General features: G+C 43.8%; 1 protein-coding gene across 1 annotated transcript in view; it reads right to left on the bottom strand.

The window, feature by feature from the left end:
* Nucleotides 1-25,249, bottom strand: part of CNTN5 (contactin 5) — a 934,675-nt gene that overhangs the window by 468,218 nt on the left and 441,208 nt on the right. Inside the window, exon 3 of the mRNA XM_048492765.1 lies at nucleotides 22,491-22,620. Within this exon, the coding sequence (XP_048348722.1) occupies nucleotides 22,491-22,545 (55 nt within the window). The 5' untranslated portion in view covers nucleotides 22,546-22,620. The remainder of the gene's footprint in view (nucleotides 1-22,490; nucleotides 22,621-25,249) is intronic.

The raw sequence follows: 25,249 nt of genomic DNA, 5'->3' as shown, positions 1-25,249 counted from the left end.
TTGGTCTCTCACCTTAGAAACCATACTGTTTTGCTATGTCAGCTGTGACTTGATGGCACTTTAAACACATAATAGCGCTCTACTGTAATGAAATGGTTAGAAAGATGTTTTGGTAAAAGGATAGCAACTGTGGACTATACTACTGTGTGCAGTCTGTCGTTGTATGCTGCTATGTAATTTCTGCATGGTTCGATGGGCCATGTTTGCAAGCTTGTGCTTTGCTTCAATTCTGTTCCACATTTTTGTTTGTTTTCAGATTTCTGCAATCCAAACTCTACTGCACTGATTACTGGATGTCCCACCCGGTTGGTTGTATTGATTTTCTCTGCGTATTCCACCTTCAATTTCAGTCAGAGATGGGCGTTATAAATAAACCAACCAAAAGTGGGGTATAAATATCTATGTAAATAAATAAAACCTCTTCTGTGGTATTGTCAAAATGTTCATGGCTGGTATTGTCAAAACTTTCATGGTGAGTTTTTGTAGACTGTGTATCTGTAGTCGGACGGTTTTAGTTAGAAGAAAAAAAGTTGGGCTTTATACTACACTTATCACTTTTAAGGAGTCTCAAAGTGGCTTACAATCACCTTCCCTTCCCCTCTGCACAGCAGACACTTTATGAGGTAAGTGGGGCTAAGAGAGTTCCAAAGAACTGAGACTAGTCCAAGGTCGCTTAGCAGGCCTCATGTGGAGGAGTGAGGAATTAAACCTGGTCCTCCAGATTAGAGTCCACAGCTCTTAACCACTACTCCATGCTGGCTTCTTCTGCTTAACCTGGAGTAGATGAGGGGAAAAAATTACTGGGGATCTTGGCAGTGGTAGGATCCAAAAAATTTAGTAACAGGTTCCCTCGCCAGCCCTCCCTCAGCAAAAGGGGCAGAGGCGTACCTAGGCAAACCTGAGCCCTGGGCAAAACCTGAGTTGGATGCCCCCCCATGGGCAGCCACCCCACCACGACCCCAAATATTTTTTTTGCACCAGGTCATTTCTAAATCATCATCACATTATAGAAAATGCCCCAACTCACAAATCTGAACACAGCAATGGTGAAACACACAGGTTCTTTGATAGAGACTGGTGAGATAAAAGGTATGAAAGGCTGAGAATCAATGCATTGCAGTACCTGAAAGGGATTAACCTAGTTCAGGGAGTTACATTATTAGTTGCAATTGCTATATGGAACCTTCATGTTCAAAGGCAGTATGCCTCTTGGGGAGGCGAGGGCATGGAGATGGAAAAGCGGACCCAATTAGTAACCCCCTCTTGGCAAACACAAATAATTAGTAACCCACTCTCGGGAACTGGTGAGAACCTGCTGGATCCCACCTCTGGATCTTGGCAACATTCTACAGAACAGTGGTATCCTCGCATATCTGGAGGAGGAATCTGTTATTTTTCTCCAATCTTTCAGTCTCTTGGAAGAGATTCCCCCCACCATTCTTCTGCATTCAGACCCTACCACTCACAGTGCAGCACTGAGCTAAAACAGCACCATTTAAAAAGTGTGTGATGAGCCATGACCGGCCACCTACGAGCTTTGCACAGATGTAAATGGCAATTACCTATTAGGCGGTAACTAAAGCACTCTTTTTCAGTGGCCCACAGAACTAAGAGCTTCCGCAGACCTGGGAAGCCCCACCAGGCTTTCAGCACAGTGCTCATTATGACAGCAGACAGCAAGGTGCGAGCGGCATGTTTTGACCTCCCAGTCTGACTTCTTCCTCCCCAACTTTACTGAACTGCAGGCTTCTCTTAGCACTGAACTGAAGAATTCCTTTAAATTACTGAAATGGCACATCATACAGGGCAGGAAGGACACGTTCGAGTAAGTCAACACAATGAAAAAAACTAGAAAGTCTCTTCTTTTTGAAGAGTATTTTTTTTAAAAAAAGAAGACACAGCCAGCCATGCTGCAAAGAAGAGTTAAAAGCTTAGGATGCACACTCTTCAGCATTATCAGGAGTTTTCACACTACTGCACTTAATGGGGAAAAGCTACCTATCAAAACACTCTACTGAGCAACACAGTTGCTAGAGATGGTACTTTATGGAGCCAAGGAAGAGTGCTGCGTCCCACAGCACCAGCTTCAAACACTACAAACTGAGCAGCAAGTTTACCTTCTCTGTTTTCAGAGGGCGGGAGAGGAATTGTGTTTTTCCTCCTAACTGTGTCTTGTTGGATCAAACGTAACTTGATCATAAACCAAAGGTATTACATGTCACGGGAAAGTATTAGAGAATCACCCAGCTGGAAGCAACCTGATAGATCACATAATTCAGTCCCATTCTCTAAACCTGATATCCTGCTGCTAAGTCAGACTAAGTCAACAACCTTTCAGCTTTGCCAAACTATATGTACACACAGCTAGAAAACCCCACCCGGGGCTTCGAGGAGAAAGGACAGGATACAAAGGCAGTGAGCCATTCTGATTTTGCTTCCCCCTTGTGTAAATCAAACCAGATATTCTTTATTTTCACATCACTTTCTATTTCCTTGCATGGAATGTTTTTCCTGTAACACACATATATATTTGACAGTTTTTATATATAAAAGAATATATATAAAAGAATAGGTGAGTGTAGGGGCCGAACTGGAGATCTCCGGCTCGGTAGATCTTCAGGGCTGTGGAAAACGGGTCCAAATGGCTCTTTGTGTGGTAAAGGTTGCTGACCCCTGATCTAGACTGAATCAAGTTGTTCAACATTTTGGGGCATCACATCTGTCTTCTTTCGGCAGCTAAAAAACCCACCGATTACATATAGGGTTCTCTCATTTACGTATCTGTCGATCAAATGAAGGAAATGGTTTGTGCATGTCAATCCTTAAAAAGGTTTGCCTGTTTCATTTCTGTTTATGGAAATGGTTATTGTGTTTTATTTTATTTCTCTTTTATTAATATGGCTTGATGTTAACTTGTTAAGGCCTCTGGCTATAACACAATAAATACTTGCTTACTTACAGGCATTTGCTCATCCCTGATTCTCTCAAGCCCAAGCACAGTAAAGTGCACACACTGTATATTAGTTATTGCACCCAACAGCAGAAATTCAATGGAAAAAATAATAGAGTGCACTAGAATTTTGGGGAGGGTTCATGGCTCAGTGGTAGAGCATCTGCTCTATACGCAAGAGGTCCTGGGTTCAATCCCAGGCATCTCCAGTTAAAAAGATGGGAACTATGTGATGTGAAATACCTCTCAGAGAGTCATTGATGGTCATAGTAACTTAGGCTCATTCCGCACACACAGAATAATACACTTTCAAGCTGCTTTCAGGGCTCTTTGAAGCTGTGCGGAATGGCAAAAACAGTTGTGAAAGCAGCTTGAAAGTGCATTATTTTGCGTGTGCGGAATGAGCCTTAGTGACCTTGATGTACTATTGGTCCATCTCAAGAGGGCAGCTTCAGGTTTTTGCTGAAGGTATCTTTGCTGACTGCCCTTCCTATTGTAGTCCACTGAGACTCCCAAAAAGCCAACCTCAGACAGTAAAAGGTGGAGTACAGCTAGAGGGAGAAATCAAACCAAAACTACAACCCACTTTTGTGTGACCTCTTGTGTGAATAAAGAAAGAGTTTGTTCTGGAGTTAGACTCCAAATACAGTTGCTTGTCCTACATCTCATGCCATTTCTTGCCGAGTGGTTTTGGGAAGGTCAGGCATTTCCTCGGGGGAAAAGGAGAAGTGGTCTTCTGCTCCATTCACAGCTATTTTTGAGAACCTGTGCTTTTTTGGCCTCTATACAGCATGTGTAACCCCTATGCTAAGAATGAGATGACCCAGAAAGGGGTGGAGTCTGAAAAGAAGCAGAAGGCTGCAGAACTCATGAGGTTGGAGGAAGCAAGGCTACCAGGCTGGGACCTTGATTGATTTTCATAAGCCCTTAACACCTTGTTTAAGGTAACTGCAATGTTGTTGGGAACTAATGGGAAGGGAGTTGTTTGTTTATTTTTTGCTATATTGTAAATGTTAGAATTTATTGTTTCAGGGTTTTTGTGTATGTAAATGATGAGAGTTTTTCTGGGGACCTTTAACATCTTGAATCCAGTTCACCAAGCCCCTGGAGTCTCCATGAGCCAACCACCAGCAGGAAGAATGGACTTGGCATTATCAGACTGTAATTAGAAGGACTTGGAATGAAACTTGAACAGGAGCTTGAAGTGTTAAGTTAAATGTTATTGTTTGATAATTGTCATATGTTAAAGAAAGTAAACCATTTTGTTTAAAAATTTAGTTGTTGCAAACTTCTTCCAAGTTCTGCCCCACAGAACCCACAAGCTGAGGTTACACATGCACAGGTTAAAGAACATGCCAATGAGCACTGATTAACCAGTGTTTCAGGAAGGGCTCATAGCTCAAATGCACAGCTTTTTTGGGGGGGAGGGGGCATGCAGCAGAGTCCAGGTTGAATCCCTGGCATTTCCAATCAAAAGGATAAAGCAGCGGGTGATAACAAAAACTGTCCCCAGATGGAATGGACAATACCAAGTCAGATGGACCAACAGGTTGACTTAATATCAGGTAGCTTCTTATGTTCTTACTGAAAGTGATGTCAAGTTACAGCCTGCTTGTGAGGCCCTGAAGAATTTTAAAGTCAAGAAACAGACAGAGATGGCGTGCTATTGCCTGCCTAGGTGTACCAAATCTGCACTTCCGTGGCAGTCTTGCATCGAAGTACTAACCAGGGTCAACAGAACTTAGCTTCTGAGATCGAATGAGATAGGGCTAGCCTGGTCCATTCAGGTCAGGGCTCGTATGTTCTAACACATCCATCACATACCTGATGTAAACAAGACACCTCCATGCCAGAAATGCCACACTCACACCAAAAATAATCTCCCACTCACCTACTTAGATATAATTGCTGCAATCATTCTGATTTTGACTGACTGGAAAACTAGGCTGACTGCGTTATTGCAGCTACGATGAATGTCAGAAAAATTATGGTATTGCAGACAAGCATATTCATCGGGGAAGGTGTACGTTTTTCATCAAGAAAATGACATCTTCAACCTCTTGGGACTCCTTGGGAAGGGACCAAAGAATTGTGTTTTTAAACAGCATGTGATGATGTGGAAGGGGCCAAGCTTCAGGAATTAAACCAGTGGCTCCTCCGGGCTACCCTGTACTTGAATGCTGTGATTTTCTGGCAATTTGATACAATTTTGCAGGGCTTGAAAGTCAGAGCTGTTCCTCCAGCCATATAGTTAAGGAAAGCAATGGGGGATAGCTAGCCCAGGGGTCTGCAACCTGCGGCTCTCCAGATGTTCATGGACTACAATTCCCATCAGTCCCTGCCAGCATGACCAATTGGCCATGCTGGCAGGGGCTGATGGGATTTGTAGTCCATGAACCTCTGGAGAGCCGCAGGTTGCAGACCCCTGAGCTAGCCAATCTCACTTTTCCTTTCCTCTTTCCCCCTCCCCTTCTTTTTCCTTTTCCTATTAATGATTGTATGACTGATATGTTATGGTGGACTATAATTAGTTCTGATATGTTTATTCCCCCTTGGTTGACAGGATGGCACTGTTGATGCAAATGAGATGCTGGCCTACTGTTTTATCATTCCTGTGGTTTTATAGATCATTTGACGGTGTTATCTAATTAACTATTGTAAGCCGCCCAGAGCATGTAAGGGGAAGGTTGGCCTTTATATCAAATAAATCAAATCTATGCTATGCTAAAAATGCTAAGTCCTATGGTGTATCTCAGCTGCACTTCCTACAGATAAATCCAGGCAGCATTCAGCATTGTGTCAAGATAGAACGTCAGCTCCTGGCTCAAGAAAGTACAGGTGACACTACAGTGATCTATGGCTGCAATGCTAAAAGAGCCATGCTATGCAGAGTTATGCTCTTGTAAGCACACCAAATTCTTGGGACTTAAAGGGTATAACTCTGCTTAGGATAACATTGTAAATGTATGATTGAGCCCTTTATCCCTTTTGGCTTCCAGATAAAGCCCCCCCCCCCCCCCGATTCTTCATCTTAATACCTCGTTCCACCAGTGCAATTGTGGACAGCCAGTGAACTCTAATGAGTTCTTCACTGAGATCCAAATCATCTGCCCTGTCATAAATCTTACTGGCAGAACAATCCTGAGCAGAGTTCTACCCGCCCATGGACTTCAAGGTTTGTAGAAGGGTGCAGTTATGCTTAGAATTTCACTATAGTGATTTTGGGCCAGCCAATTATTCTCAGCCTAATCTACCTCTACCTTCTCTTGGCTTCTGTGCTTCCTCTACCTCGTAAACTCCATCCTACTACTAATTATCTGCTGATGTCAGCAGCAACATGATGATGCTACTTCCTATGCACACTGGAAGTGACATCAGGACATCATATGCAACTTTAGGGATTCTCTGGTATTTGGGCAAAACTCCATGGTTTTGGGGTGAGTTGGTCAGGAAAGGGGCAGGAAGCTACTCACGGCTTTGCAGTAGACTATTCATCTGCACACAAACCAAACTTTCCGAGCCCCAGTAAGAAATATACATGCACAAAGCATTTGCAATCCAGTTTAGAATTAAAATTAAGTATTTGTTTGAGGGTTCTGCTCACAACTTGCAATCTAGTTTTAAACACAGAAACACTTGCCCGCCAGTACATACAGTGGTTTTTTCCTATGTACAGAAGACAGACATTTATACCATCAAAAAGAAACTTGTGGCTCTTTGCTGTAGAGAGCAACATTAAGGAATTTTTATTTTTTGAGGGGGAAAACTCCCAAAAAATTTGCACTCCATATCTAGCGTAAGGAAAGAATATTGTACGAAAAGAACTTCTCCTGTGTATTTCAAAGCAAGATTTTACGTAGAGGTCAAGGGGCAGAATGTCTTTTGTCGAATGAATCAATGCCTTCTCTATTGAGACTGTCAGCAAGTTTTCAGTGCCTGCTGTGTGAAGTGACTTTTGCCACATGGGAATAGGCAGAGAACAAAACAAAAAAAGGGGGAAAAAACCAGACGTGAGTTGCCAACATAAAGCTGACAGAGAAGTGGTTGAACACCTGTAGTCAACCACTCAGTCCCCAAACGAATGCCTCTTCTAAGGCTTGGCGTGAACATATTTCAGACACATACCACACCCTCGAGCTTTTAGCTTAGTGGAACTTTCTAACTGATTCTGTGCAGATTGGAAATCTTTCCCAACATGCAAACATGAGGTTGTTAACTCTGGACTGGGAAGTCCCTGGACATTTGGGGGAAGAGCAGGAGGGCCAGCCTTCAGGAATTACAGTTCATCTGCAAACGATAGAAATCCATTCCTCTAAAGAAAATGGATGCTTTGGAGGGTGGACTCTCTGACTTTGTACCCCACTGAAGTTCCTGCCCTCTTTTGGCTCCATTCCCAAATCTATAGGAGTTTTCTAACCTGCTTCATCCCCCACTGATGAATAGGGTGTGTGGCAAACCTGGAGTTCTACCCTGAGGAGAGGACTTGGGGAGGAATGTCAGTGGAGCATACTTTACTTTTTATTTTTTATTTGATTTACTAGGCTGCCCCTCCCCCTTTAGAGCTTGGGACAGCTCACAACATGTATATTAAACATAAATTCATATAAAAATTTAAAATAAAAAAAATCAATAAATCACAACTGCTTTGTCCAAATGGCAAAGATACATCAGTCCTTGTAAGGGGTGTAATAAACTCAATAACGGCCAAATGGAAAACTGGAAAGAGAAAGGGGACAAAGGCCAGATGGTTCCATGGCTTCCTCAACCATATGCCTGGTGGAACAACTCTGTCTTACCTGCCCTGCAGAACTGCATAAGGTCCCACAGGGCCCTGGTCTTGCTAGACAGATTGTTCCACCAGACTGGAGCCAGGGCCAAAAAAGGTTGAGGCTAACTGAACTTCTTTGGGGTCAGGGGCCACCAGAAGATTACTATTTCAAGACCTAAGTGCCCTTTGGGTAGGCTGACCAGACTTCCCGCTTTTGGTGGGACAGTCCCGTCTTAAAACAATTTGTCCTGCGTCCCGCGGGTTTTTTCAAGTGTCCCGATTTTTGGAAGGCTGCCACACTGCCTTCTGGGGTGCAAGGCAGTGCGGCAGCCTCCCGTGTGCGCGGCCGCAGGAGCGCATGGCCTTCTGGGGCGCTCCCGTTTCCTGCCCAGTCACCCGCCTACCCGCCCGTCCTGGTTCACAAAGGTGACCATCTGGGGAACATACTAGGAGATATGGTCCCTTAGTTATGTAATCCCCAGATGGTTTAGGCCTTTGTACATAAGTACAAGCACCTTGAACTTGATCTGGTGCAGCACCTGGAGACAGTGCAGCTGGAGGAGATCTGGTTGAATATGTACTTGCCATGGGGTCCCCGCCAGGCCCCCCATTGCTGTATTCTGGACCAGCTGGAACTTCCGGAGCAGGTTCAAGGGTAGCCCTGAATAGAACAAATTACAGAAGTCGAAGAAGAAGAGTAGGAGGAGTTTAGATTTATACCCCACCTTTCTCTCCTGTAAGGAGTCTCAAAGCAACTTACACATTCTTTCACTTCCCCTCTCCACAACAGATACCTTGAGAGGCGAATGAGGCTGAGACAGTTCAAAGAGAACTGTGACTGGCTCAAGATCACACAGCAAGCTTCATATGTAGAAGTGGGGAAACAGAAACAAAACCAGATAAGAGTCTGCCACTCATGTGGAGGAGTAGGGAATCAAACCTGGTTCTCCACATTAAAGTCCACCACTCTTAACCATCATGACATTGGCATTACCTTATTCTCTCCATCCCACCCGTACCCTCTGGTTACAAGCTAATAGCTGGTAACCTTCAGATCATTAGAACACTTCCTGTTTGTACTATCATTTACTCCTCAGCTCTGCACCTGAGCAGAAACCTTTCCACCTTATTGATCTCACTCATGAATGTGCAGGGCTTTAGACAAACTCAGTCCCTTGGAGGGCCCACTCCTTTGACAGATTTATGCCTTCAAGTGCATGTTAGACCCACCTGTTATACATTTTTGGAACAGGCCCAGAACCTGCCAGAGATCACCAGGTAAGGCAATGTTTTCTTTCTGACCAGGACCCATGTTTCCAACTCTGTAGTTTTGACACTGCGACTTTCTCCAGGTCTCCTTTTACCACCTAATTTGACCATTTTACTGACATTTCATGCTAGTCAGCATGGTGTAGTGGTTAAAAGCAGAGAACTCTAATCTGGAAAATGGGATGTGATTCCACCCCTCCATATGAAATGGGCTAGGTAACATTGGGCCAGTCACAGTTCTCTCAGAACTCTCAGAACGTACCTCACAAAGTGCCTGTTGCGGAGGGAGAGGAAGGGATTGTCATTGTAAGTGTCTTTTAAACCTCTTAAGGTAGAGAAAAACAGGTTATACAAACCTACTCTTTCTCTAGCTAACACTGAGAATTATTTACTTGTGGTGTTATCCCATGCTACTCTGAGAAAGTGTATATAAAGAAACCATATTGGTTTCACCTCAGGTAGTCATCTCTAAGAAAGAGGGCAGGCTAAGATCATGAGAGGGAAAGCCATGTTATTGCTGACCCCCATGTTTCTTCACAGACAGATTTACATTGTGGGTTGGGATCACACAACAGGGAAACAGTTCCTACACCGCTAAGTTGGCATAGATGGGAGACAATCACCTCTTGTGGTAGCCTAACAGCTGGAACATAATTAAGCACTTTAGTCTTGAGGCTCTACAAAATACCCACATAATGACCCAAGAAAGCAGAGGCAGAAACATTTCACAGTCTTTTTACAGCATATAATTCCCCAGGGTCAGTACTCTGGGGAAATGTGTCTTATGAGGGAGCTGAACCTAGGGGCACAGGCTGTGTAGGCAAGAAATGAAAGCAATAAATAAAGTAAAAGGAGAAGAAAAGGACTGAATAAATAGGTTGGTTTACACAGCTAGCAATGTGAAGAGCAAGCATTACAGGCGGATAAGGTAAGAACATGAGGAAACAGCTTGAGAACTCCTAGCAGTGGCTAGAGAAGACGCAAGCAAGAGGAGCTCAGGGAAACATGGTGCCAGAGGGGAGCCCAAAGTACCTCTCAAACAGGATTCAGAGACGACTCCAAGAAGTGGAGCCAGAAATCAAGCAGGAAATCAGAACTAAAAGCCAAAGCCAGTAATTACTCTATTGGAATGCCAGCGTGGTGTAGTGGTAAGAGCATCTTAATCTAGAGCATCAGTTGTGATTGCCCACTCCTGCACCTGAGCGATGGACTCTAGTGAACCATGTCTGTTTCTCCACTCCTCCACGTGGGTGGGTGACCTTGGGCCAGTCACAGTTTTTTTTAGAACTGTCTCAGCCCCACCTACCTCCCAAAGTGCCTGTTGTGGAGGGGAATAGAAGGCAGTTGTAAGCCACTTTGATTATTCTTAATGATGAGAACAGCAGGGTATAAAAATGAACTCTTCTTCTTGGTGTTCCTGAATAGTATCATTGGTAGCTCTGGTATCTCATGAGATGAACTCATCCATAGGCGCCTGTTTTTAGCTCTGATGGTATTTGTCAGACCGCCATGAGGATTTCTGAACCTTCTGAAGGAAATGGTCAGTAGGGGACCAGCAATACTATGTGAACTATGTGACTCCCCCATCCATTTTCAGCAAGGAGACAGGACAGTGGTAGAATGCAGAAACTCCTACAGTGGGAGTGAGATCTGGTAAGTCTATTTGAGATGCACAGTTAATCCTTAAAATAATTGAATGATAGAGTTGGATGGGGCCATACAGGCCATCTGGTCCAACTCCCTGCTCAATACCAGATCGGCCTAAAGCATCCCTGACAAGTGTTTGTCCAGCCACTGCTTGAAAACTACCAGAGAGGGGGGACTCAGCACCATCTTAGGCAGCCACCTGGTCCCACAGCTGAACAACTCTTAGTGTAAAAGATCTTTTGGACACTCGTTTTACTGACCTTGGAAGGATGAAAGGCTGACTCAGCCTTGAGCTGGCTACTGGAAACTGACTTCTGTTGGGATCAAACTCAGGTCATGAGCAGAGCTTAGACTGCAGTACCACTCCACTCCACAGGGCATTACCTCCATGCCTCATTAGGCCTCTATAATACAGGGCTCAAAGTAGGAGTGATACCATCATTTCCTTGGCTTAAAGGAAATTTTGGCATGTGAAGGCCTTCGCCTAGAATCTTAGAGTTGGAAGAGACCACAAGTGTCATCAAATCCAACCCCCTGCCATGCAGGAATACGCAATCAAAACATGGAAGGGCCTGTTCCAGAAATAAAGCCTAAGTACAAGAATTAGGCAAATACACAACGTTTTCTTGGAGGAAACAAGAGATGTTTTCCTATCCGACTTGCCAAATGACAGGTGGCTCCGTTTCCTCAAAGCCTTATCAACTGGGCAGAAACAAACCATCTTACACAACCTGTCAAACTCTCATGTCTGCTGGACTTGACAAAACTGGTCCAGAAGGCACAAGGGAAAAGAAGAGAGAAAAAGCACCTTGGCTGGAGAGAGAGACACACATATTGGATGGGACTTGGTTAATGACTTTTTGATTCTTCAGGCAATGAATCCTTAAGCTGGCAGGGATTGCGAGGATTCCAAATGTTGCATGCCAGGCAGTTTTGGGGAGAGGCATTCAGAGATTTTCCTGTCAGTTATACACTGAGCCTTGAACTTGCCAGATGGAGAGGGAGGGATCTAATAAGAAAGAGACGTAAGTTCATTCTCCCACCGGCAGCTGGGAGTCAAAACGGCAGGTGGGGGTGCCGAAACTAGCATTCGTTGTATACGTGTTCATCTCTTAAGGGCAATTTGAGTACTGCTGTATAAGTGGCTTGACCGGCTGCTCAGCGAAGCCCTGCTGTTTTCCCATTTGAAGCAGCCAATTCAGGGCCCCAGAGCAGATGCCCGTGCATGTGAAAGCTCAGTCTGGAGGAACTGCTGTGTTTAGTTAAAAGCCAGGAGTAAAATAAAGGATAGAGAGAGGGAGGTACACTCTCAACCCTACAATCCATCCACGGCTTTTAACTAAATGCAGACATGTTCGGCAGTGCCTCTCTAAATCTTTAAAAGTTGCAGCTTTCGGTGTTGGATCTTGTGAGTTGTGCCATTTTATAAAAACAGCCTTCAACCTGCTGGCCAAAAGGATGACTATCAGGCAATCCTCAGCAAAATTAACCGCAGTAGTTTCAATGGCTTTAGAACGGTGTGACTGTTTAGGATTGCACTACAGGTTTACAGGGTTGCCAGCTCCAGATTGGGGAATTCCTGGAGGTTTTGGGGGAGAAGCCTCAGAAAGGTGGGGTTTGGGGATGTGAATGACTTTCTGTGAGGTATAATTTCATGGATTCCATCCTCCCAAAGAAGCCATTTTGTCCAAGGAAACTGATCTCTGTAGCCCTGGGAACAGCAGTGGTGTAGTGCTTGAGAGCAGGTGCACGCTAATTGATTCCCCGCTCTGCCGCTTGAGCTGTGGAAGCTTATCTCGGGAACTAGATAAGCAAAGCAAAGCAAAGCCTTTATTGGCATACATAGAACAACAGCAACAAAACGGGGAACTAGATAAGCACTCCAACACACACCAGCTGGGTGACCTTGAGTGAGTCACAGCTCTTCAGAGCTCTCTCAGACCCACCCACCTCACTGGGTGTTTGTTGTGAGAGGGGAAGGGAAAGGAGATTGTAAGCCCCTTTGAGTCTCCTTACAGGATAGAAGGGGGGGGGGGGGTAAATCCAAACTCTTCTTCTTCTTCTTCTTCTATTGTAATTCTTCAGGCCTCACCTGGAGGTTGCCAGTCCCAAACATTTATTTAGATTCTGGAGCACCACAAAAAAAGACAAGCAAGCAAGAAAATTGTTGATTTGGGGAGTTTAGAAGTAAGAGTAAAGGCAAAGCAAATGGTTACTGTAGGGTTGGGGGGAGTGGTTTTGCAGTACACTTGTTAGTCCGGACATAGGTTGCATAGTGTTGTTGGTTGTAGTTGTTGTTCTCCCTGGAAAGCCATGGAAGGGTCAGGGATCCCAGTGATTACTGGAAGGGGAGGTATAGCGGTAGGCCCAGGCCGTATGAGAGACACAGAGTGAGATATGGACATGCTCACTCTCTGTCCAGAGGCCTATCCCGCAGGATGTAAGTTATGGGTTTGGAGCAAGGTACTCTGCTCCTCCGTTGGTGTTGATCAATGCAAGGTCCATAAACAATAAGACTGCCGTTCTTGGGGATTTTCTCAGGGATTTTCTCGGGGATCAGGCCATGGACCTTGAATGCATCACAGAGACCTGGGTGAGGGAGGGTGAGACAACTGCCCTCACCTAACTCACCCCAAAAGGCTCCGTGGCTGTCCATTAACCACAGACACAGGACCCGGCGCCTGGTGTGGTGATGGTCATCCGGGATCTGATTCTTGAGATCTTTTATACTGTTTTCTGCTGTATTTATTAAGCTTATGTTTTTATTGCAATCGTTTTATTGTTGTTGCCGCCCTGAGCCCTTTGGGGGAAGGCGGGATAAAAATCAATCAATCAAACAAACAAACAAACAAATAAAGATGACACTATATTACAACTACACAGAGACTTATTCCTTGTCTCTGAAGTGACCCCACTGGAGGAACTCAGTTCTCTCATTCAGCATTAAATCTGTTTTCTATTTAATGCTGGCCTGAATAAGTGTCCTTCCTGCCCAGTGCTTAGTATTTAGATGCTGTCTCTAAACATGGATTGCAACCTGTGTCCACATCCAGCACACTTTCGTCCCAAAGCGTGCAGCCCAGAATAACAATAGCTCAAATGCTAAAGTGCCTGGCTTAGTGAATCAGGTGGGACCACAATCAATAGAAGAAAGCATTTTCAGCACTACACATGCTTCGGTGAGTGCCGTATCACAACATGGGCAGAGCGGTACGATCAAATGTCAAAAGGGACAAAGGCAAAAGTGCATTCTTCGAATTAGAGCTTACCTTGACAACTAGCCTAATCCTATCACCTTCCAATTCAATTATCTCTGTATCTGTGAGCCAGCTGCCTACCTTTCATCCCACTCGGTCAACATTCTATCAAACCTGGTGGGATGAATATATGGATCATAAGAAGGGCATTCCATTTAGAAGCAAGCTAGTGGCATCAGGAGCATGAAGAATGTACCTTTAAATAGATTAAAACTATATTACATTGCAACAATCCACGATAACATTTTTGTAACAGAATAGGATTGTAACCCGATGCAATGATTATTTTAAGGATCACCTGCTTCCACTGCATTGTTTTTGTAATCTATCTTCAGTATCACTAGAGTTGCCAGGTCTGTGCCTGAGAATTCTGGGTGGTTTTGCTCTAGGAATTCCTCCTAGCTATGGTAAAGACCATAGAGATTGAGGAATTTCCTAGAGTTTAATGGACATGGCAACCTGAAGTGATGTTGCCACATCTGCAATGTCACCTCTTGTTCTCCTGCTGTGAGAGTAGCTGAGAATGTGGAGACCCAGTGAGGATGGAAAGCCAAGTATTGTTTATATTATAAATTCTCTTAAATAGCTTGTTCTTTGCATTGTTCTCCAGTTCTGTAATCCTAGTCCAATAGTACCATTCATTGATTGTTTTATGCTATTTGTATGCTTTGGTTTATATCTGTAAACCCACGTTCAATCTCAACATAAGTAAAATAGATTTTTTTAAAAATGTCCACTTGTAGTACACCTACTGGATTTCCAAACTGTCCATATTAATAAGTAGCTGCACTTAGAGCAGTATTTGGGATCAAGAAAAAAGAGGCAAAAATAAAACCTGCCCTCCGTCATTCTCAGTGGGTAGCCATAATGGACAGAAATTGCTTCCATGTTCCTGTGCAAAGTACAAGACTTTCCACTGAACATACCATTCCCCCCAACATAATGATGAGTATTTTGTTATTGTACTTATGTTTATGTATTTCCAAAAATAAATATCAAGCTTCCACCAAAATATGACTTCCAATGTTCATCAGAACCAAACCACCGGCATTAAATCAGCAACAGAAACAAAAAAAAGTCCAGCATCCAAATACAGATCCAAGTATGAGCTGCCAATGAACTGCAAAGCATAGTTTAAAGATATCAGCCCCCAAATCAATACTTGTATAGATTAGCCGCCAAAAGCTCAGACAAACTGTACAGTCTTTGACCTGGGCATAAAGGACAGCAAATGCTAGGATACCTATTAGGCCACGCCCATATTTTATTGGATTGCTGGGGTTTGCCTGCCCCATGGCTATTTTGAATTAGCTAGTTTGACCTTGTCAGATTGTTGGCATGAAAGCTCATGTCAAGACAGGGAAGCCGGTTTCTGAGATTTGCCTTACCAGTCACTTCTGTATTAGTGTCATAGACAGTTCAGACTAAGATGAATGCCAAATCTTAATTCTGGTCTTTGATACAAATTGGGCAGAGGGGGTTTCTCTGCCCACCATATTCTTCTCTACCCCACTCCCTAATCAAGTATGCATAGGAGCAAACAACACAATCTGGATTACAAAAGCCACAGGCTTGGAAAAGCCACACCTGTCTAGTTTACAAAGGGTATGCAAACACTACTCAGCCTCAACACAGTTAACTTTCCTGATTACTTTCTTCATTAGCTGATCTAATCAAAACTTTTCCTGTCTTATTACCAGAGAACCATCAAACCTTACGTTGAATTGGAATGCCCTGAGTCGTAAATTCATCCACTCTGCCTGAAACTTAATCAAGAACTAGACTCCTCCTAGCTCTGGCTTATTGGAGCCATTTTCCATAGTATTGTTCTCTCCTGAGAACAGACCCTTGCTTTGACCAGGAAGATTGCATCACCAAAGGACCAAATTTTCCTATATCTAGTCCTCCTGAACAAGGGTCCCTTGCCCTTTGGACCGTGAACTGCCTTTGGTTCGATACCACTCTGCCCAACATTGTTCTCTCTCCCCCTCCCCCCCATAAGCACACACATAAATACCCAATGCAGGCATTGCATCATGCCTCCTTGGACTGGTAAATATCACCTTCCCTGCAACAACCTCTTTTATTCGCTTCTATCCTTCACCTGAATCTATACCTATGGCTCCTTGAAACTCTGTATGTGTGTGTGTGGCTAGCCAAACTGCATGTGCACATTTTATTATTTTTGTTCTTTCATAAAATTGTTAAACTTTATTTAAATTCTGGGTTCCTGAAGGTTTCTAAAGGGTAAAAACCCCTGTAAAACATAGGTGGAACGATCCCAGTTGCTCCTTTTTTCACAGCACAAGGTCTGTCCCTGCTGATTCCCCAACCTAAAATGGGACAGACCCCACTAATTCAACCAATAAAGTCTCAGAAGCTAAGCAGGATCAATCCTGGCCAGTAGTACTTGGATTGGAGAACTCTGAGGAAGTCCAGGCAGACTATGCAGAGGCAGACAATGGCACACCATCTCTGTTCGTTTCCTGCCTTGAAAAGACTGCTGGATTGTCATAAATCAGCTGCAACTTGATGGGACTTTACACAAACACAGAGACAATTCAAGTATATATGCTGCTTTCTCCCTGTTTAATCTGCAGAGTCTATGACACTGGCATGTGCTCAGAAATTTCTGGATCAAATCTCTAATGGTGCAGCAAGGATACGTAAAATAGTTGGGATTTAATTTGGACCATTTGATGAACTCTCTTGACCTGAAAAGGCAAGTCCTCAAATACTTCAGGGACAAGCCACACAACCTTCTCTCCTATCCCACCAGGATCAAGTCCATCACAGAAAGCACTGTTTTTGTAAAATGATCCCCCCCCCCCCCGTTTATTAGGTTGGATGGACATTAGATGGAGCAGGAGAGACCCTCAAGTCAGACCCCCAAGCCAGACTGAAAAGTTGGAAGATGCTTTCCTGGAGCAGATGACCAAATGTTCACTGAAGGAAACAGGGGTGTAATGAGGCAGCCCTGGGCAAACTGTAGCCCTGGGCAAAACCTGAGTTGGATGCCCCCCCCCCCCCATGGGCGGCCACTCCACCATGACCAAAAATTTTTTTGCACCAGGACATTGGTGCCTGCAGGGGGTGCGTTTTTAGACATATCAGCACCGAAATTTCAGCATATCATTAGGAGACTGTCCTTATGCCACTCGCCAAGTTTGGTGAGGTTTGGTTCAAGGAGTCCAAAGTTATGGACTCCCAAAGGGAGCTAATAGGAGATGGGGGCTACAGTTTTAAGGGTCCATAACTTTGGCCCCCCTGAACCAAACTGCACCAAGCTTGGGGGGTGCCATCATCTCCAGATGATACCCTGAAATTTTGGTGCCGATACATCCAAAAATGCACCCCCTGCAGGAACATCCTAGAAATTTGCCCAAGAATCTTTGTTCTGCATTGAGTTTTCTGCATTGCTGTCAATGGGGGTTGCAGGCTGTGGGGGGCACATTTCTGAAGGCACAGTCTCAAAACTTTCAGGGTCTCATCAGGAGACTGCCCTAATAATACCCCCAAGTTTGGTGCAGTTTGGTTCAGGGGGGCCAAAGTTATGGACCCTCAAAACTGTAGCCCCCATCTCCTATTAGCTCCCATTGGAAACAATGGGGGATAGGGGCACCCCCTTTGGGAGTCCATAACTTTGGACTCCCTGAACCAAACCTCTCCAAACTCAGGGGGTAGCATATGGACAGTCTCCTGATGATACGCTGAAAGTTTGGTGCCACTAGCCTAAAAACTGCAACCCCTGCAGGCCAAAAATGGAAAACCACTAAAATACCCAAAAACGAGCCCAGCATTTTGATGCCCCCCACAAGGTGATGCCCTGGGCAGCTGCCCACCTTGCCCAATGGGCATTACGCCAGTGGAAGGAAAGCACTCAGGAACCAACACACTCAAAAGATCTGCAACCAACTTCTTTTTAATTGAAGGGGGTTGCTCATAACTCATTACAACATTGCAAACAAAACAAAGAAATAAAATTTAAGTCCAGTGGCAGATCAATGAAGTTTTATTCTTGGTACACACGTTTGTTTGCATGCACACTTCTTCAAAAGTGTGGGTTGGGAAATACCTGGAGATGTTGGGGATGGAGCTTGAGGATGATGGGCTTTGGTAAGGAGATGAACTGTCTGAAAGATCAGTTGTAAACCCCAAAAATCTTCAGCTACCACTTGGAGGTTGGCAACCATATTTCAAGTAAATGCTATAATGCAACAGACTGGAAGTTGGTACATACTGGCCAAGTGCCAACACCACTGATCTAGACTCCAGATACTGGGATCTCCAAATAAGACTTAGCATATGCTGCAAGAGCATCCTTTTGCTTTTCTAATGAACAAGTGCCTTCTAATCTTGCCTACACATCATATTGCAGTTTTGCAGAGGATGCAATTTGACCACCAGCCTTATAACTAAATCGTCCACTTTTGCCAATATCAATCCCATAATGTTAGAATAGGCAATATGTCCCTGAGCGCAACTCTATGAATCCCGTCCTCCACACATGTTCTGCTGTTCTAATGATGGACATTTGATAGTCAACATTTGTTGAATGATACATTCTAGAAGCAGCAGGCGGTGTGGTTATGAATGCATGCAGATTCAAGACACACAAACGTTATCTATAGGGGTAAATACAACACACAATAACAGTGAATCAAGCATTGCTTTCATACAATAATCTTCTTTAGCAAAGCTGCAATAAATCTAGGGCTCTAGTCAACAAATTAAAGAGGATAGCACCGACCTCAGTGAATACCTGGCAGAAATCAATAGCAACTGAAAACAAAAAAGGCATGCTGAGATTTTAAATTTTAAGCAGCATTAAGTGACTGACTGTGTTCAGTGTTTTGAGATTCTCCAAACTAATTCTGTACGTAGCATTTAATTTCAAGGGAAGTGCTATATACATAGAAGTATACATACCTATATTTCTATTTCTCTATAGATATAGCCAATCTTTCCCTTTTCTTGTGGTTTGCATTTCAAAAGGACAGAAGACCCTAGTTTGAGGAACAGATGGTCTGGAACATTTGATGACAGTATATAGAACTGCTTTTAGGTGAAAAATAAAGAACTTAAGATTTCTGCATCTGCTTTTTCCCAGAACCAACATCTTCTAACATTTTTGGTGCATATGGAAGCAAGCTGAACCAGGTTCCAGTCCGTTCAGTGGAGCTTACTCCCAGAAAACTGGACTGCTGACTACATATCGTAGACTGCACGGGGGCTGAGTCTGCATGCAACCTGGGCCTATAGGGAAGCAATTCCCTTAACAAGATCTAACAGCGGGTCTCTACAATTGCAAATCCCGCTCCCTGACCCTACTGAGAAGCCTCATTTACACCTCCATTCTCCATTCTCCCTTCCCGTGAATAAGTCTGTATTGGCCTGGAGCCAAGCAGAAACAGGAAGTATAAATATTTTAATGAATAAATATTGTAAGTGTCTCTTAAAAGGTAAAGGTGCAAGCATGTCATTACTGAACCATGGGGTGATGTTACATCACAATTTTTACCAGGCAAACTATATTTATGGGGTGGTTTGCCATTGCCTTCTCCAGTCATCTCCCCTTGACCTTCAGCAAGCTGGCTTCTCATTTTACTAACCTTGGAAGAATGGAAGGCTGAGTCAACCTTGAGCCAACTACCTGAATCCAACTTCTGTTGGGATCAAACCTGAAGTTGTGAGCAGAGTTTAAACTGCAGTACTGCAGCTTACCATGCTAACCCTTAACAACCTCCTCTTGACTGGGACATTTTGCATATGTTACTATGTAAAGTGTCTCTCATATATATACATATATATGTATGAGAGACACTTTACATAGTAACATATACAAAATGTCCCAGTATATATAAAAAAGTATATATATAAAACCCAGTATATATATAAAAATTGTGTGATTAGGACTGCCAGTTTCCAGATTGGGAAACTGCTGGAGTTTTGGGGCTTGAGGCTGGGGAGGGTGGGGTTGAGGAGTGGATGGATTTCAGCAAGTAACATACCACAGTGTCTGCCCTTCAAAGGAGTGCAGGGGGACCTCAGTTGTAATTCCAGGAAATCTCCAGCCCCACCTGGAGGTTGGCAACTCATGGACAGTCTGGGTCCACACTACTATATGCTACAGAACAACCATTTCTAGCATCCAGATCTTGGGCAAAAATATTTTATCATTTACATTTAAGCCATTTTTATCTCACCTTTCCACCCAATTAAAATATTAAAACCAACTTTAAAAACAGTGTGCAGACACACACACACACACACACACACACACACACACACACACACAACTGTCACATAAGAAAGGGCGAAGAAAAAGTATGAAGCTTGGAAGGATCTCTTTGGATTATGCTTAGGGTTACCAACTTCAAGACGGGGTGGTCTGAGGAGCTCTTTAGATTACTGAGTTCCCATGGAGGAAATGGCAGCTTCAGAGGATGTTCTGTATGGCATCACATCCCCAATGAGCTTCCTATCCAGAGCTGGCAACCTACTAGCATGTAATGTAGTGTAATTTGAACACCAGTCAAAAACACAATGTAGCATGCAATTTGCTTTTGGAACACTGCTTTGCTACTGAGAAATATTGTGGGATATGATATGACAAAAGTACCAACCTGTCCTACTTGCTAATTGCCTGTGTTATATCAACCGGAAGTATGTGTGGGCCCTATTGAAAGAATTTGAGCAATAATCCAGTCCAGTCCCGCACGTCGAAGCTTGCTTTCACTGACTGCAGGCCATTAATAGAACAGTGAGCCCTCTAAAGTACAAGCACTATGGCACATTAACATAGACTAGAGCATACAGAGAAAAACAAGAGCGTGGCTGAACGGCAAGAAAAACATTCGATAAACTGTGAATACTAGAGAACGCACCACAGCTCCCCCTAGAGTGCAAATGGACTAAATTACTCTTTTAACCCTATTTACATAAATTAGACTCTTTTCAGGTTGTCACTCCAATTATTATTGGAGGATGTGCAAAGAATTTCAGAAGCTGTTCCCAGCATCCAAGTGCAGTTTGAACTTATGTTTCTCAACCAACATCCCTCAATATCAGAACAAGGCAGTGCTTTCGTCAGCAGGTTGTTCCATTTCAATCAAACAAAAATTCTGTTGAGTGTGCTCCGAATCATCCAATCAGATTTACCCTACCATATTTCAAAATCTCAAAGTATGTTGAAATAATAACAAATAGAGAACATAGGACACAAAAGTCTTCAACACAACTAAATATAAACAAAGTCAAGATTTGATAAAATAATGCAAAGCAGCCATCCTGCCCAGTACACCCATGTTTCTAAAACCAAGATAAAATCACTATAACTTTTTAAGAAACTCAAAAAAAATGAATGACTGTGAATCCTCAGAATAGTCAGAAACAACAAATAAGAAATTATCAGAACAATTTGACCTAAATCAAAACTTCAGTTCTGCAGCCACCATTCATTCAGATGTACAAAAACAATGAAGACAGGATTCAACAATGCCTTCACCCCAGTTGAGTAACTTACAGGCAGAATGGCTGTATATATAAACCATAAAAGGAATTCAGGGAAACTCAGAGATGCTACCCAGCTCGACAAGACCTCTAACTTCACCAAAGGTGCAAATTTTACCATGGCACTGAGCTCACCTGCTCAGCTTCAAAGCAGTAGAGGAGCCGTACATCTTAATTTCTTTGGTCCAGGGTGCAGGGACTGTTCAGAACCACCACAGCAATTCTCATCTACATAAAGCAAGACTGGAGTGTCCTTTTTGTCCAGACTCTGATGCAACGTTTGACCAAGTGTGTCTCAAGTCTCTGCTCTGTCCAATTTCAAACAACATATGCAGCCAATATGCATCTTCTGGCCCATGTGGTTGAAACAGTTTTTGGGTTTGCTTGGGGCTGGCATGTAGGGTTGCCAACCTAAAGGCAGGACCTGGAGATCTCCCGCTATTATGACTAATCTCCAGACAACAGAGATCAGTTCCCCTGGAGAAAATGGATGCCTTGGAGGGTAGATTCTACGGTGACGTATGCTCTGAGGTCCCTCCCCTCCACAAACCCTGCCCCACTCAAGTTCTACCCCCTAAATCTCTAAGTATTTCCCAATCCAGAACTGGGAGCCCTTTTGGCAGGGCCTGGTTTCTGTTTACACTTGAGGGAAAGATTTGACACAGACACTTTGTGGTTTGTGCACTTGCTAGCCAACACTTAGCCAACTTCAGGACCAACACAGCTGAATTGAACTCTTCTCACCAACTTCAGGTTGGGAAATTCCTGGAGATTCAGTGGGGGAGCCTAAGGAGGACAGAGTTTAGGGAGGAGACGTGCCTCAGTCGGGTATAATGCCATAGAGTCCATCCTCCAAAGCAGCCATTTTCTTCAGGGAAACTGATCCATTTAACTAATCTAGAGATTAGTTGTAATTCTGGGAGATCTCCAGGCCCATCTGGAGGTTAGGAATTGCTGAACTGTGGTGTTCTGTATTGGCACCCTTACATCATTCGAATGTGCATGTTTTTTAATGCTTTTTATTTCATTCTGCACTTTCTCCTCCCTGCACCTCCCTAAAATGAAAGGTTAGGAGTTTTGTTCTTACCTGTAAGACAGCTAGTGAGTGACAGGAGCAGCGTGAGTTTCCATGACGACTGCATGGTTTGCCTCTGAGGTCTTCAGCCTCTGCCTGTATCACTGTTAGCAGCTTGGAGGTTTCTTCATTAAAACACCGCCTGGTGAAACAAAACACAACTCTTTGATAAGGACTTTCCCCCAAATCTGTCAGCAACTGCAAATAACTTCTTACACATAAGAACGCTTATGCAGATAGGGCTGGGTCTAACAATATGGAGGCCCTTTGGACAAGGTGCGCCTGATGCAGATCCTTAACCCACAAGTTAAGATTGTCAATGTGCACGTGTGGTGTGATGTTCTCCCAGAGTTACAGCTGATCTCCAAACTACAAAGACCAATCCCCCTGGAGAAAATGGCAGTGTTTCATGGAGGGCACTGTGGCATCACATCTTTCCATCCTGTCCAGGCACAAACCTCCAGTAATTTCCCAAGCTACAGTTGTCAACCATAACCAACATACAACTGAGAATTATTTCACTCTGCTTCCAACTCTCGTGATTCACCCTAGTTCCACTAATATTGACACCCCAGATGACAGTCCCTCATGGGCCCCAAGATGCCCATAATGCATGTTCCTCTAAACCAGGGGTCTTCAAACTATGGCCCTCCAGATGTTCAGGAACTACAATTCCCATCAGCCCTGCTACTTGACCATGCTGGCAGAGGCTGATGGGAATTGTAGTTCCTGAACATCTGGAGGGCCATAGTTTGAAGACCTCTGCTCTAAACACTTCACAGGAGACACTATGGCCGTTCTCCTGCAACATGGCCCAGTCCCCATCCTCAGGAATTCAACTGACCAGGAAACTTGCACCCATCAGACAGAATTATAACTGATATTCTTTGGGGGAAATGGTTGCTTTGAAGGATGGACTTCATGTAGGGATGGCAGATGGTAGCTGGGGATCTCCTGCTATTACAACTGATCTTCAGATGACAGACACCAGTTCACCTGGAGAAAATGGTTGCTTTGGGAGATGATTACTTCTTAATGAAGTCCTCCCCTCCCCAGGCTTCACTCCCAGCACAGTGTAGTGGTTAAAAGCAACAGACTCTATTCTGGAGAACCAGGTTTGATTCCCCACTCCTCCACCTGAGCAGGGGACTGCAATCTGGTGAACCAGGTTTGTTTCATCACTCCTCCACATTAAGCCTGCTGGGTGACCTTGGGCCAGTCACCATTCTCTCAGAACTATCTCAGCCCCATCTACCTCACAAGGTGTCGGCTGTGAGGAGCAAGGGAAGGAGTTGGTAAGCCACTGACTCCCTAAAGGTGGAAAGAAGAAGGGTACAAAAATCAGCTCTTCTTCACCTCCAGGTATTTGCCAACCCAAAACTGGCAAACCCAATACCAAACCCAGTCAAGGGGCATCCCCCATGCCTGACTTCTCATTTGTAGCAAGTGGGGAATTAGGTATTAAATTAAAAATTAAAACCTCCCTGGCATTCGCTACAGAATGAAGTCACTTCCAATGAATACCCAGAAGTGACAGTGGTAGCTCTAGGAACCTCCAGAAACCAGACTTTCCAGTGATTCCTAGACTTATTACCATCATTTTCAAGTATTCCCCAGAAATGACATTATTGTGCATATCCCCCCCCCCCTTCTTCAGTTTGCCATGCTCAGTCTGGCAATGTTAACTCCATGAAATTAGACCTTGTCCTTCCCAGACTCCACCCCAGAGTCTCCAGGAATTTCTTAACACGGAACAGAGAAGAAGAAGAGGAGCTTAAACTTATACCCCACTTATACTCCCTGTAAGGAGACTAGAAACTCCTTTGCCTTCTTCTCCCCACAACAGACGCCTTATGAGGCAGGTAGGGCTGGGAGAGTTCCAAAGTACTGTGAGTAGCCCAAGGTCACCCAGCAGGAATGTAGGTGTACGGAAACACATCTGGTTCACCAGATAAGACTCCACCGCTCATGTGAAAGAGTAGGAAATCAAACCCAGTTCTCCAGATTAGAGTCTACTTGCTCTTAACCACGCTGGCTCTATAGGCAACCCTACCCTCCAGGAAGCTAAGAGCAAGCATTCTGACTAAATAAAGCTTTCAATCCTGAAACAGAGCACATTGATTGTGTCATCAAGGGACTTTACACATACTGTGTCTGCAGCTCATCTGGGCCTTGGAGGGGAACACTTCCCAATTAAATATTAATGCCAGTGGCCTCCGTTTTTCACTTCTGTGATAATCTACGTTCCTGCGTGCTCACTGGGTTGGTGAGTTATCTCTTTTGTGACTGTTTTGAAGGCCGAACCTTGGGGAAATGAGTATTTCCCATGAATATTTAACTTTCCTTAGGGCCAATAAGTATTTCTCCCCTGTTCAGCAATGTTCTTGTGTTGCAGCTAAGCATGTATTATGCCACAGGAATTTTGAATTAAAGCCTTCTTTTAGATAAGCACAGGACAGAAAGACTTCATTTATTATGAAAAATGGAAAGTGACTGAGAGGAGAGCTAAAGAACAAGTCCCACAGAACTCAATGGATTTTGCTTTTGAATTGACACACAGAGGAACATGGTTTTTTTTTTTAAAAAAAACACAAACCTGTTTTGTTATTACTGAATATTATTCATTATTTTGGTATCGTCTGATTTACGTTTCTTAGTGACAGATGAAGTCCCAGTCTGTGAAAGTAAACAGTTCAGATCAACAAGATTAATTTCCCAGATGCCTCCTTTACAGCTGTCAGGTTCATCCAGATTCTGGATTAGATTCAAAT

Source organism: Sphaerodactylus townsendi, linkage group LG04 (assembly GCF_021028975.2).
Source record: "Sphaerodactylus townsendi isolate TG3544 linkage group LG04, MPM_Stown_v2.3, whole genome shotgun sequence".
Classification (NCBI taxonomy): Eukaryota; Metazoa; Chordata; class Lepidosauria; order Squamata; family Sphaerodactylidae; genus Sphaerodactylus; species Sphaerodactylus townsendi.
The sequence above is the reverse complement of the archived record's forward strand: the minus strand, read 5'-3'. Positions and strand labels throughout refer to the sequence as shown.